Below are 15590 nucleotides of genomic sequence, written 5' to 3'. Positions count from 1 at the left end.
ATTTGTTAGTGCTGGCCTGCCATGTGTGCAGCATCAAAGCAAAGACAGCCAATAAAGCTTTGGTTTATAGTAAGCCATTTTACTGCCACTCTCTCTCTTTCTCTCTCTCTCTCCTGCAAAAGCGCCCACACCGAGTTTCACTTCACTAGATTATAACAGAAGTTATTAGAGAAAATGATCGACACCTACCGCAGCTGTTACGTGCATTCGAAACTTTGAAAATGGTTCTCGAGGGCTGCTTAAAAGCCAGACACATCAAAGGGGTAATGGCATGGTGAAAGCGGAGAATAATGATAAAAATGATTATCAGGAATTACAGTTAAGAATGTGCTCCAGGCTTTTATTCAATGCCAAAAAACACCAAATGTGTTTACTGATCTGGGATGTTTACTGGTTTATGAAAGCTGGGAAACGTCAGCACGGCTGCCTGGTCCCGATGTGGTGGAAACTTTGTTTAATCTTCGACTGACGCTGCATACATTAAAGTAGCCCAATATATAATGTACAATAACACAGTGAGAACAGCAGGATTTTTGGAGAGATCGCTTTTTTGAAAGCTGTGTCTTAAACTATAGTGGAAGTGGGTTAGAGACAGTGGATATGAATCATTTAGCATGGAGAGAGAGAAGATGGGATGAGAGACCCTCAGAGAGAACTGGAAAAAGTGTGTGTGTGTGTGTGTGAGAGAGAGAGAGAGAAAGAGAAGAAAATAGGTTAAATCTGGTGCATAGCATAAGTGTGTGTGTGTGTGTATCTTTGAGAAGGAGAGAAAAGCTCCCCTCAAGGAGCTGTTGTACATCAGAGAGGCTTAAAGAAAGACAGCGCGAAGGCTTACACACACAGACACACACGCACACATACACACACATACACACACACACACACACACACACACACACACACACACACACACAGAACGAAAGAAAGAGAGAAAGAAAGAAACAACACTGACAGGGAAGGGAATAAAGTAACTGGAGGATTTGGTGGGGAAACAAATCAAAGAGATGTGAAGGGGGAGAGAGGGAGAGGAATGGAGTGAGAAGAGGAAAGGGGAGGCAGAGAGACAAAGGCAGTGAGAAGGGAGAGAGGGGGGAGAGAGAGAGAGAGGGAGAGAGGGAGAGAGAGGGAGGAGGGCAGGTGGGACGACTGCATGACAGAATGAGGATCTCTTCTTGACACATTTCCCTCTGCTCTCTCTCTCTCTCTCTCTCTCTCTCCCTCACACACACACATTTAAAAACACACACTGTGACTAATAAGAAAGGTGTAAAAATGCATTATCCATGGTCGGTGGGAGCTAGCTCTTTTCCATGGGACCACACACACACACACACACACACACACATACACTTTGAGAAGTGTGACTAAAGATGCAGCTTTGTCTTCACAGTGCTTCTTTACAATAAATCCATTTCTACGCTGTGCTACAGAGACCAAGACATCTGCTTACTATCTGTCAGCACAAACTTGCTCCTGTAACATTAAACAGTCACAGTAATGGACACCTGCGACTCCCAGATGTTTATGACAGAGGAGCGTTGAGAACATTTTTGCTTCATCTGACAGTGTGAGACTGACAAATGTTTCTGTCGATCGACTGGATCTATAGATGCTCCGGCAAACTCAAGTTAAGGCTGTCAGTATTGCTCAAAACAAAATCCAGAAATGCTGTTGAGAAAAGACTGTCTTGCAACATTATCCCGATTTGCTACGGTCCATAGCACTTTGCCCCTTTCTGGTTTACATCCAAATGTAATGCAAGTTTTAAGACAAAAAAAAAAAAGAAAGTAGTAATTTGCCTTTCCGTCTACTAATGTTCCATGAGTGCATTGAGGTAAAGAGTGGCAGTCAAACCTAAAACTATGGAACACAATGTATAATGTATAAAGGAAATATCACTGTTAACTTTGTTTCATGTATTAATTTGACGAAGGTTATTGTTTCCTCATCGCTCCACACAAACCTGAGGGTTTTTGCCAAAAATTCCTTATTATTATTCAGCGGAAGTTTAATTCTCAAGCTTCACAGACAACGTGATTTATTCACCTTTTTTTTAAGTCCGTTTGCGCTGTGCCTCCTCACATATTGCTTTAATCAATACACCAAATTCTCCTCTTCAGCCAAATGTAATGGAAATGAACCTCACGCCTACAAGTGTTTTTTGACTAAGTGATGCAGTGCGAGGAGACCTTCATCACGAAAAGGGCTCGGCAGAGGATCAGTGATACCATCAGAGCTGGAGGTGCCTGTAAAAACATTTGTAATGATTTCAAACAATCGACTGTAGAATTTCTGAATTGATGATAATGGGACAGTTAACCAATTTTTTAAGCCAGGCTTTAAAGCTGCCTATCGCCAGACTTAAAACTGCTTTGCTGATTCTGTCTTATTGCAATTTGATACTTCACAGGGGAAAATTGATAAAATCTTTTTTTTTTTTTTTTCAAACATGCTGCACAGCATCAGTAATGAATTTCACAATTTTACATTAGCCTATCACAGCACAGTGACGGTTAGTTGCAGATAAAGATGATATAATGAGAATTATTTTCATTACCTTTAGCGACTAACTTTGCCATTTTCAATAGCAAAATAAAAGCCTGATGACTGACTTCATTTAGTTTGGCTAAAGTATAATCCATTCTTTCGTTTAATTTATCTTGTAGGCTTGTGTGCTGAGTTTCATTCTTCACTGTGTGTATCTGCTGGCTTGAACGCCTCACTGTGAGCCAACTTTCCCATTAAGGAGGATACAGTCTTAAAATGGAAATGGTGTCTTTACATTGCAGTTGTGCAGTAATTTATAACTGTGATTATGCTGTTGATGCCAGAGCCGGCAGGTTATAATTCTGTCTATTCCTCGCTCCATCTGATGTCCTTCTTGTTCAGCATCTCTTTCGTTCTTTCTTTTTCAGAGTATCAGTTGTAAGTCTGTCACTAGTCTGACCTGTTCTCCTCTGCATGTCTGCCTTCTGCAGTTTTATTATTTCCAGAATAGAAATGTAATCGTTTGGAACTCGTAACATACAATCAGAGGCTTTGAAAAAAAAGTCATGTTTTGTTTTCTACTTTTTGATATGTTTTCCCTCTTCATTGCTCCCTCTCCCTCTTTAATTGCCGTTTAATGATCTGTTTGATGGTCTGGCACGCATAACCTGTAATCAGTCGAGGAAAACAGACGAGTTTAGGTTTTGCTGCATCCTTTTTTCCTTTATCTGTTCTTTTTCCCCCACTTGTTTCTTTTTGTTCTGATTTATTTGGTTTTCCTTCTGAACATTTTTTAAAATCATCTTCTCATTCGGCTCGATTCAGTGCACTGAACTGGTATGAGAGATCTGTGTTAGACGTACAGATTACACGTAAAACTACAATACAGAAGAGTCGGCACAATAAAACGAGACTTTCTCTTTTTCTCTGCCGTATATTCAGCTCAAGCGCACTGGTTTGCATGGCTTCAGAGAATTTCCGAAAACCCTGTTATTTGAATACAGTCTCTACATCTTTATTGCTTCTATTTTCCTGATTTAATCTCTCCCTCCGTCTCTCACAGGGAAGAAGGACGAAAAAGAATCAAAAAGGAAAGAGGAAGACGGGCCAGAGACAGAGAGATGAGGGCAAGAAAGGCTGAGAGACAAATGGAGAGAAAAGAGGGAGAAGGAGAGCGGGGCGCCCTGATTTGAGTGTCAAAACCGCCTGCCCCTTGTTGCCATACTAACCTCTCAAAACGTCTGTCTTACACACACACACACACAGACTTGCTGTGGCAGACTGTGGATTAATCTCATTGCTGTCTGAAAGGATCAAAGTGCTTGTCTCTGGCTTATAGAAGCACACCATAAGCATGTGTACATGCATCTGTGTGGGAGGATGTATTTTATGTGTGTGTGTGTGTGTGTGTACATCTCTAAGCATTGCTCTGGGAGTGAAAGCTTCTGAGCAGTCATGCTGTCTCATCTGGTTTTCTAAGTGACTCTGTGTGTAAGTGTGTGAGTGTGTGTGTGTGTGTGTCTGATTTCTGAAGGCTGCATGTAATTCTAACATTGCTGATGGGATAACTACTGTGTGTGTGTGTGTCTGTGTGTGTGTTGTATGTTCAGTCAGATTGCTAGTGTTGGCTTTATGGCTGTGAGGAGCAGAGCTGTCGTTCCATTAAAAATAGGATCTGCATGAGCACACAAACAGAGGGATGCATGCGCACGCACACACACAAAACCATTGATTAGTTTCAGTATGCAGTGACAACAGCGACGACACAGACAGACCGATAGCGAAAAAGAAAGCCTGCCAGACAAAAAACAGGCGATAATGACATTCCCAGACAGATGTGGGCTCGGGATGGAGAGATGGATGGAAAAAGGTAAGGAGGAAAGGAAGGCAGGGAGGATGCAAAGGATAAGAGATGAAAACGGGTGAAGTAGGGGGATGCGAGGGATGGACAGCAGGAATGAAGGCAGAGATTTGAGGGTTAGAGGGAGGCTGGGTGGGAGATTAAACAAAGAACAGGGTAGCAAGGGAGAAATAAATTGAATTTATGGTGTTCACCTTGAGGCATCAGCTATGGCTCTCACTACAGGAGGCTGAAGACAGCACAGCAACTTGGTGTTTCTGCAGACTGTCTTTATGGTCTAATTGTGCATGTGGTGCAAAATGCAGTGTTTGTGTGTAAACAGAATCAAACCGTCCACGCAAACCTAAACCCTAAAACCTAAAACTAGATTTTGGCATTTCTGTCACTGAATTCTGCCTCCCTCCACAAAGAGAAAACAACTAAAATATGTTTTATTTCCCCATGAAGGCAAACACGAGTAATGCGCCTCACTTTGTTTGCCAATGCCAGAAACCTTAAATATTTGCGAAGGAGAAAAACATGAGCATGTGCCACCCTCGCCACCCTTGTGTCTTTTCGCTGTGATGTCTTTGTGTTTTCTTTTGTAGTAAATGGCTTTCTAAGCATCATTAATGTTAAAATCACCATAACAACCTTACAAACAAACAGGAGTCAGCGCCTTGCTGCTTCGCGTTCCACAACATTTGCTGTGACAGATGAATTCTGATTCTGATGTTCATGAAAATTTTACATGCATAACTCTCGCCTGGTAAAAATAATGACTGAATGACTAAATTAGTCGAGAGTTTGGTGCACGCGGTGAGAATTGAGTTTGTGTGAACGTGAGGGAGGAGGACATAACATATGTGGTTATACAGTCAATATATACTGTGGTCTGAAAGATTGATGGATGAACGGAAGGAGTGAGGGAGATGGAGGAAATATGATTTCTTTGGGACATCACAGTTTTTTTGGCTCGACTCAGTTGTTGTTGGACAGCTGTCTTTCTCCTCTTCTGCTTTCCCTCCTTTTCTCTCCAGCATAAAAACATTTACCTCTGTTCTTTCATTTTATTATCCTCCCACTGCCCCCCCACACCCAGACAATAAGAGATTTATAACTCTTGCCCTGACCTCTTTACTCACTTTTCTGCGCCTTGTTTTGTGTCTTCTGCTCTCCTGTCCATCGTCCCCTCTTATTCTGGACTTCTGATATCAGAACCTAACCGTGAGTGATATTCATGCTAATTCAATTGATATCAAATTAAGAAATATTTGCTGCACCTCATTTAAAATTAATTCACACACGCACACTTTCGGGTGTCGTAACAATTAAAACACATGAAGAATTTAATTTGGATATGAAGCTTAGAAATAGCACAGAATTCATGGTATCAATTTAGAACCAATAAAACTGGAATGTTTTGTCTTCTGTTCAAGAAAAACTTCTTATAGTGGTTCTTCCATGGATCTGCAATCTTGTGAGATAATATTTATATATATATATAAGACTAAATTAAAAAAAATGTACTTGAATCTTGAAATTATCTGGGCCACAAGCACCGCTGTAAAGTTTGTCAACTTCTAAACAAACCAGATTTTCTTCGAAATACGCTCAATACTTTTGACTGACTTATTTGCCCTGACCTGAGTCTCTCAGACACAACTTCACAAATAGGTCTGGCTGTTTGAGAAACAGTTTCAACAAAGTGAATCACTATTGGCTGCAATATTCATAATAAACCCCATGAGAAGGGATGTGTTTTCCATTATGTTCAGACAGGTGAGCGAGAAAAATTGTTGATTCTTTTTTCGGTGGGAGGCATCTTCTTGCCTGGACGGAGTCTCTCAGGCAAAGCGAAAGACATGACACGAAAACCGATGCTTGAAAAAGCTGCTGCAAATTCACGGGAGAGAAAAGGCGGAGAGGCGGTTGCAAATACTTAAAATTTACAACAAACCACGTGACATTCCAACTGTTTAAGTGCAGCGTGGATTAAGGTTTTTTCCTTTTTTTTCTTTCTTGGTACTTTATCTAAATCGAGGGTCTATGGACTGACAGTGTTTCATGCTGTGCAGGCTGTAAAGCCTCTTGAGGAAAAAATATAAAGTTTGGGAAATTATTTGTCTCCTCTTCCAAAAGCCAAACAAAATCTCTTGTAATCTGAGTCTTACATTCATCAAGTCTGCGTGTTATGTGTCAGTAAAGCAGAATGGTGGAGAGTAAATTACGCTTTAATTCATCCAGATCGGGATTTCAGGCCTGACTCCCCTGCTGCTACACACACATTGTCAGCACATTCCTCCAGCTGGCTGCAACACACACACACACACACCTGCATACTCCAAACTGTGCAAACACATGACAACACACAAGCCCACAAGAGCACATGAGGCTGGGAAGAAAACGAGCCTGTGCATATTTAATGTATATCACAAAGAAAATACGTCTGCTGGTGTTTTACGAGTGGGTGAAGGTCACTGCAGATGATTTATCAGTGGGAAAGATGCATGCAAGAGCCCTGCAGGGCAGATGTGTGTATCTGTGTGTACAGTTCTGTTTGTGTATTTTCCATCTCTGGGTTAGTGTGTACTGGTGTGGGTGTCCCTGTGTTTGTATTTACATGTTTGTCTTGTGTGCATATTACACATCTGAATGTTGATTCTCTCTTCATATATGGCAAAATATACCATAATGTTTGCTGCTCACACACACACACAGAGACATACACACACATCAACAATACACATTAGGGACTAAAGGTTAGCATACTGTTTGAGTAAAGGAGACATATACAACATGATGGTGAAAGCTGTGCCACAAAGACAGATGGACACTTACACAATTACTGCGTATGTGTGTGTGTGTGTGTGTGTGTGTGTGTGTGAGTGATTAAATAAAGCAATAAGAAAAGGAAAAGGGAGGAAACAAGAGAAGGTGAGAAAGCAAGACAGAATGTCATATTCCAGCTGTAGTTAGTATATAAATGTATTTTTGCATGGGAGTTGAGTGTGTGTGTGTGTGTGTGTGTGTGCATGTGTGTTAATATATTCTGTGTCTGTCCCAGAAACCTCTGCAACATGCCGTATCATATATCACGTCTTGGGAGTAACATTAAACCTCACACCGATGTAAAACTGGGCAACAAATCAGACATCAAACCCCGAAGACTTACAGCAGCCTGTGAGCGCAGAGACAGTTTCATGTGCATTACACTAAGATATATGGACACACAGGACGCAGCCACCTTAAACATCTCATGTTTTACATGTGGGAGGAAGCCAGAAACAAATGACGTATTTGCTGACCAAACCCTAATGTCTGGTGAAAAATATGTGCAATGTCGTAATGTACATAACTCACAGCAAGACAGCTAGCAGCTACCTGAAACATCTAAACTTTCCACTAAGGGGGGCAGACCCAAAAATACACCAAAAATATCCTACTGCAGCCTGAAAAATATTATGTATTATGCAAAGGCAGAGTATGAAAGTATGGGTTTTTTCAGTCAATTGCCAAATAATCACACACGAATGTAGTATTCTTTTCCCTGCAAGAAATTCATGGAAGCCTTTAAAGGAGCAATTTCCAGTGTGTCCTTGGTGAGAAAACTGAAGCTACTTTTAATCAGAAAACAACCAGTACACAGGTGGAAACAATAGGAAAGTGTGGAAGTGTTGGTAACAGGGAAACTGCTGACCACTGCTAACCAGTGTGCCAACAACAAATATTAAGTATTAATATTTATATATATTTATAAGCACAGAGGGGGAAAAGCAGCAACTTCTGAAAGGCCTGCTTGCTGGCAGAGCTTTTATTACTTTAACTGAGGGGAAAATGGTGTTTATTTACCTGTTAATGTACCCGCATGTGGTGATATTCCAGCTGTAGTTAGTATATAAATGTATTTTGGCAGTCGTTGCCTAGAGGTTGGAGAAGCGGTTTGTGACCAGAGGGTCGCCGGTTCGATTCCCCCACTGGACGGGCAGGAAAAATTTGGGCGTGGTGGAGTGATTAATGAGAAAATGCTTTAACCACAATGGGTTTCTATTCATAAATACACACATGCAAGTAATTTGTTCAAAGTTAAATGATAGCATCGACTGAACTGGCCACTGGAGACTCTTCAACCTAATCAGGCATGTGTGGAAATCTTCCTGCGCTCTGTGCTTTTCTACCAGCTTTGCAAAAAGCAACACTGGACGCGTCAGAAGTCAATAAATCAATCATGATGTGCTCGCACACGTGCACGTTCACACATGCAAATTCACATACCAAAACAAGGCCACGCATTCTGAAGCGCTGATGCCTGTAATAATCGTACAGGTCGTTACCGCTGGCAATAAAATGGCCAATAACCTGCTCACCTGGCCTGTGAATGGACATGTTGCTGGACACACACACACACACACACACACATACATACACACACTCTCAAAAACAAAGGCAGAGTCGGTAGAAAACGACAAGGACAGAGTGCAGGAAAATTAAATCACAGCACATGCTCTCATTTTCCCATGATGCCACGTTAAAAGATAGTCCCACGGCGTGTTTAAACAGGCAGGACATGCTAACATGGACATTATCCTTGGCTTCTATTTCAGCCCGAAGCGTCGTTCCACTAAATTAGACCTCATTGTAAGGTCTCAGCGAGGATGTAAAACAGCAGAAAATACATGGAATCATCGGGACTGCTGGACTCCACTTAGCTGCAGTTAAAATGCAAACCCATCTATTAAAATTGCATTAAAATTTACACTGACCTATAACGTGCGCACGAGTGTGTGCGGGTGTCTGTGTATGTGATCAATCATATGAAGAGCTAGACAGCGGTACAAGGCTATTGCATTAACACACTACTTACTTCTATGGCTTTAAAGTGGGGAGAGAAAGAGGGAGGAGATAAAAGAGGAGAGGAGAGAGAGGTAAAGGCAGGAAGTGAGAGGTGAGAGGGAGAGGTGATGAGGTGTCAGGTGAAGATCACGTCAGTGGGACCAGTGACCACCTTCCTGGAACACTGAAGCAACTTTGGCAAAGTACTGGTGATATCATAAGAGTTGCTAATTTCAGGGAAAGTGTTGAAGAGCATGTCTGAGTTTTATAAATTAGAGTAGAGTAACTGGTTGCAAACTTTATACTGTAAATACTGTAAGTGAAGGTGAAACTATACAGGAAAGTATACAATACAATGCAGAATTTGTTTTGGAACAGCGGCACACTATGCTAAAATGTTTCCAATTTTATTTTTAGCAAGGCTCTGTGAACAGCAACATCTGTGTCTGAGTCCGCCACTCTGACGCACACTGAAATATCTCAACGTTAAATTAAATTTCTTACTTTGTAAGCATGACAAACGAAAGATTTGCACCTGTTGATGTTAATGTTCATCTGGTTTACAGGTTAACATAAATAAAAGTAATAAAACGTGTGCGTGTGTGTGTTTTTGTGTTCTCACTTCATCTCCAGGACCTCCTCCAGGTGCTTCCGCCTCTCGGCCCGCAGGGCGGTCAGGTGACCTTCCTTCTCGGCCAGTGAGAGTTGAGTTGATGACAGCTTGGCTTTCATCACCTCCAGTTCCTGTTTCACCTTCTCCATGGCGACAAGCAGGTCTTCCACCTGACACACACACACACACACACACACAGTAAGACATTTTGAATGTGTCTTTACTTCTTCAGTCTCTCTTGCTTTCTTGATATCAGCCTTTAAGTGTGTGTGTGTGTGTTATCTTCCTCTCTTTCTCTCTGTGCTTCTAACAGCTACTGTGCTTTTGAAATATTATATAATAATTTATCTGTTTTTACAAGAGACGCTTGATTGCAAAACATCAAACGTGTCATTTCTCTTCTGCGTGTTTTCTTTTCTCTCTTTGTTGTTTCTCTTTCTCTTCTCTGACATATATTTCATCTACGTGCCTCTCTGGGTGTAGATCAGTTTGTCAGTTTAATGTCTGCGAGGTCCCAAGGTCGAGGCCACTGTATTTCTCAAGGTGTGATGACGATCTGGCCTGCCACCACACACACACACACACAATAACACACATGGAACACATCTAGCCACACACATACAGCAGCGCACACACACACACACACACACACACACACACTTCCTCTCAGTCTCTCTTTTTCCAATTATATACTCCCTATATCTCTGAAGAGTTTAAACAGAAAGAAAAGAGAGCAAGAACATCAGACAGAAGACAGAAGTAAAAGGCTTAAGACTGAGAGAGAATTAAGGGTCACAAAGACACATTTCTTTCCTCCAAAAAATGGATGGCATCAGCATAAATCAAAGAGTTAAAAAAAAAAAAAACTGATGATGAGATGAATCCAAAAGCAGCTCCAGTTCAGACAGACGTGAGGACCAAGACAAAAAATAAGAGTCCTGTCAACTGGGCTGATGAGTAGTGGAAAAGCAGAATGAGGGAGGAGTGGAGACAAACAGGAGATCATATTTTCTTCAATCAGTCTATCTGGTGAAAAGTGATTGCTGGCAGAAGACTCTTTTGAATGCTTTGTGCAGAATGTTAGCTATAAAATCAGCATGAATGAATGAGCAAAAATCAAGGTCTGATCAAATCTTTCCGTACATACTCCACGGCAGCTGATAAAGCTTACAGTGACAGAAAATAACTAAGTAACCTGAAACTACTTTTACTTCAGTAGAACCATAACGGCAGAACTTTTACTTGTAACTGAGTATTTCACACTGTTGTCACTCTACTTTTACTTATGTAAACTATGTGAATGATTCTTCCACCACTGTCAGTCTACTTGCTAACACGTTAGACATAATAGGCAGTAAATGAAGATTTGGGTTCATCCTCCCATCCTGACGTCCACTCAAAAAAAAAAAAAAGGTGAGGCATGGATGAATGAATGATAAAATGTGCAGTAAAAGGCAGGTGAATGAATTTTGTGATGATTTTTGTTACCTTTGACCACCTAAAGCCGACTGTGGTGAACTCATGCATTGGAATGTGAGAGAGCTGCATACAAAAAGAGAAAAAAGAGAAAGAGAGGAAGAGAGAGAGAGAGAGAGAGAGAGGGAGACACACAGAGGAGGTGGGATGGGACAGCAAAAACAGAGAAAGGTGGGGGAGGAGAAGAAAGGAATGGAAGCAAGAGAGAGAATGAGATGGAAATAAAAGAGGGGAGGAAAGGGGAAAGAGCAAAGGTGAACAGGGAGGCAGAGGGAAGGAGGGAACATAGGGCACAAACAAAGGTGATGAGGAGGAGGAGAGGAGGAGGAGAAGAGAAAAGCTGTAAAAGTGCTCCAGTGAAAAGCTGTACAGCAAAAGTAGAGACATAGAAAGCAAAAGAAACAAATGCGAGGCACGTGAACGACGGAGGTAAAGAGACAAAAAAAAGTGCAGAGCGCGAAATACTGACCAGTCAGAAACACAGGCAGCGTTAAAATACAGTTCAGACAAGACAAGAAGAGAAAAGACCAGAAGAGAAGTAGAGGGGGCTAGAGTAAGATAAGGAGTAAAGGAGGAGAGGAAAGGAGAGGAAAGGAGTAAAGGAGGGGACAGCTGACTGTAAAACAAGGACAGAGAAAAGAAGACATAGGAGGGAAAGGAAGAGAGAAAGACCTCTGGCCCACATCAGAGGTGTAGCAATCGAAGGATGGAGGGATGCAGGGTGGGGTGAGGAGTGACGAGGCCTGGCTGGAAAAGAAGGAGCTGGAGGGGAAGGAGGACAGCAACCCCTTCAGTCTTGTGAATGTGTGTGTTTAAGGACTTTTAAGAGATATAAAGGAAGATGAAGGCGCAGCAAGTTCAAAAACTAAAAGACCGAAAACTGGAGAAGAGAACGTCTGTCTTTAGTTTGGTCTCTGAAGAGGCAGATGGAATGTGTCATACTGCTGACTCATTTCTCTGTCTGTCTGACTTTCTGTCTGTCTCCCTCTGTCACACACACACACACACACACACACACACACACACACCTTTCTTCAATGATCACACATACAGTAATGACTCACGTCTAGCAGAAAAAGTTCAGTATATTTTCATGTGGTCTCGGTCAACGATCCATGGGAGAGACTCTCTCTCTCTTTCTCACACACACACACATGTTGTCAATCTATGGCAGTATACTAAAGGTGTGTGTCTACCAATATGTAGTGTGCATGTGTGTATTTGTGTAAATGTGCTTAGTTTGGCTGTATTTGCATGTTGCGTGTGCGTGTGTGCCAACGCTACAATAAGCAACGCGTGTGCCTTTGAACAGGCCGTCCTCATTAAGGCAGGAAAATGTCTCTCCCTCTGTCATCATTTTGTAAATCATTATGTGAAAAGTTAACTGCAGTGACGCAGTTGTAACACAGGAACACAAAAATGTTTATTTACGATTTATATAGGGACACGTTTCCAGTTAGAGAACCAGAGCCGCGTCCATTTGGCTCCAGCTGAATGCAGTGTTGTGCCGCGCCGGTTCACTGTTTGAACAGCAGTTAGCACTTCTTTTCACCGTGTTTGTATGTGCTGTGAGGAATATGTATACGTGTGTTGTCTCTTACTGTCCTGTTTGTGAGTACCACGCACACACATGTGCGTGTTTGTTTGTGCTGAAAGGCTGAGTTAGTGTTGTTGATGTTGGGTGAGGACTGCAACGAGTGTTTGGCTGCCATCTCCACTCGTTCACCACACGCTGACGTTTCCTCTCCTTCCTCCTTCACTGAAGCATTTTAACACAAGGACGCTCTCCAGCACCCAGTCCTGGTCTAAATGGCCTCAATTGTGTCTAATTAAAGCTGCCACATGCAGCATTTTGAAGCATTTCAACATATAGCCACCAAATTAAATGTGATAGTTTGGCACTGTCACTGTAAACAAATTAAACCCCAGTCAACTTCAGCAGGATAAACATGTAGGATGTGATATTTTTCCATCTTTTCTTTACTTGAACACAGAACTCCTCTGCAACTGTGCATTAAGCAAAAGGTTTACTACTCTATCAGTCTTTTTGAATTGTTCCACGAACTATAAAACAAAGGGAACTAAACGAACTACAACTTCCTTTGGCGTATTCTTGTTTGCATTCCCGTCCGATCTGAAGAAATATAAGGATTAGGCAAATTAGTCTGATAATGGATTAAAAACTGATGACGGTGTTTATGACACAATGTTTACACAGGATCCTTGTGTTGTTCTTCAGTTACTGCGGATGTATTATGCAAAGCAGACCTGCAGAGGTGGAAAAGGAGACTATAAAGACCTGAAAGCTTGTCAGCAATTTAAAACTTGTGCTTCTTGGGTATTTATTCCTGCTCTGGTAGGTTATATGAAACCTAAATAAAGTTTAATTTACGTCATGTGCGACTTGCGTTGCATAGCTTACTTAACGTCTGTCACGAATGGAAGATTTTTTCATTTTTTGACCATTTCACAAAGTTAACATAACACAGCCTAGTTTTGAGAACGGTCAGCTATGTTTTGGGAGTCGTTGGCAAACACCCTATGCTGTCATTTAGGTATGAGAGCATGTTGTTCTTTTTGGTTACATTCATTAAATCAAAAGGAAGATTCAAGCTATCGTGTGCATCATTTTAAACATGTTTCCTTGCTCTATGAGTACACTATACAGACAAAAATATTGGGTCACATGACCGTTACTCCAACTGGGACCTCAATGACATCGCATGCTAAACACACAGACAGGACTCTGTGCAGGCCTGCTTTTCCACACCAAACTCATCCAACCATGTCTTTATGGAGCTTCGCTTTGTGCACTGGGGCACAGTCATGCTGGAATAGAAATGAAGATGTGTGTCCCAGCACTTTTGTCTATATAGTGTATTCAGCATATTTTCAGGATTTTGACAAGAATTGGAGATGAAGATCTGTGAGATTGAAAGAAGAAGCACATAACTTTGTTCAGAGCTCATACTTCTTCATGTCAATGAAAAACAGTGTCCCTTCATCTGTTTCTCCATCATTTCCTTATGTCCACCAGCTTGTCTTTGAATGTGGTCTGTCTTTCCTCTACTACAACTGTCTGATTGGACACACTAACACTAACCATGGATGAGGGTGTCAGTAGTAAAGCGTGTGTTTGCATGACTGTCGTTATGCATCTGTCCAGACGAAGCCTACTAAATAAAGGCCAGAGAAGACAGCCAATGGAGGCAGTAATAACAATGGAGTCCACCCGTTTTGCCAAGAGCTACAGCGGGCCATGTTTTCTCAGGGCAGTTTTCATCCTCACAGCCCACGCTGTTTTTTCCCCCCACTTGTCAAAACCCATCCAGCCTCTGAGGAACATTACCCATCTCTATGGCTGTGTTAAGTCACGTACCCAAGGGAGGGCACACTCCCACTGGTCTGAAGTCGAACCCACTAAGCCCTTCCCTTCTGAGCCTCAATTCTACCAATGCTATGAGCCTTCAGACTGTCTCAATAAAGATAAAAGAGATTAAAAACTGGAGTGGTCGCCTCACGCTCCATTTAAGAAGAAGCTGTTTGCGTGTTGCCGGCTGAAGCGGACAAAATATAAGCTGTTCTTTAAATAGTGATGTATTTACCTCTCCTATAAATGAGGAGTAACTGGGCAAACACACACAGACACAGAGCCACACCTGAATGAGCTCAGTTGGCACAGTGCATGTGTGTTGCCGTTACCATGAGCCGCTACTGGCACAGCAATGTTTAGCTATGTCATAAAGAGTTTTTATGTTGCCCTAAAGATGTCTGTCTGTGTGTGTCTGTTCAAATGTCCCACAAAGACATAAAAATGAAGGAAATCTCCAGTAGTCAGGACATTTGTTTAAACAGATGACTGACAGGGGTTGAGTTTCAGGAGTGGTTTTGGTCACATTGGCTGGGGGTAAGGATACTCCTTAGACATGCAGTACAGCCGCTCACTTATGTGTATTTGCTACCAGGAGAGACAGTACCTGTTTCTCAGACCGTGCGCGTGCCTGCTCCTCCTGTGCGAGTACCACCTCCCTCTCCGCCGTGATCTGAACACTCTCCCGCAGCGCCTCCTCCAGCTCCTCGATGCGCTCCTCCTTCTGACGCAGGGTGTCCTATAGAGAGAACATAAACTGTTGCAGTACTGATTAATTCTCCCACGTTCAACAGTCAGGCCAGGAGCTGAATAATAATTATGTTATATTCAGCATGTTCGCCATCTTTAAGTTTTGTGCATTGGCATGCTAACATATGCTAATTAGCATTTAACACAAACTACAGCTGAGGCTGATGGGAATTTTACTTCATTACTTCATGGCAGGTATTTGGTAACCCACCCAAATACTG

General features: G+C 42.0%; 1 protein-coding gene across 6 annotated transcripts in view; it reads right to left on the bottom strand.

Annotated features, from left to right (window-relative positions):
• Positions 1–15590, bottom strand: part of LOC124053943 (ELKS/Rab6-interacting/CAST family member 1-like) — a 105523-nt gene that overhangs the window by 35578 nt on the left and 54355 nt on the right. For all 6 annotated transcript variants that reach the window (XR_006842271.1, XR_006842272.1, XM_046379540.1 and 3 more), the window contains 2 exons: positions 15227–15358; positions 9783–9943 (listed from right to left, as the gene is read on the bottom strand). Coding sequence is in view for 4 of the 6 variants with exons in the window: in XM_046379540.1 (XP_046235496.1) it covers positions 9783–9943; positions 15227–15358 (293 nt within the window). In the remaining 2 variants the exon portion in view is untranslated. The remainder of the gene's footprint in view (positions 1–9782; positions 9944–15226; positions 15359–15590) is intronic.

The sequence above is a fragment of the Scatophagus argus genome, chromosome 22 (genome assembly GCF_020382885.2).
Source record: "Scatophagus argus isolate fScaArg1 chromosome 22, fScaArg1.pri, whole genome shotgun sequence".
NCBI lineage: Eukaryota > Metazoa > Chordata > Actinopteri > Scatophagidae > Scatophagus > Scatophagus argus.
This window is presented reverse-complemented; position numbering and strand designations above follow the sequence as displayed.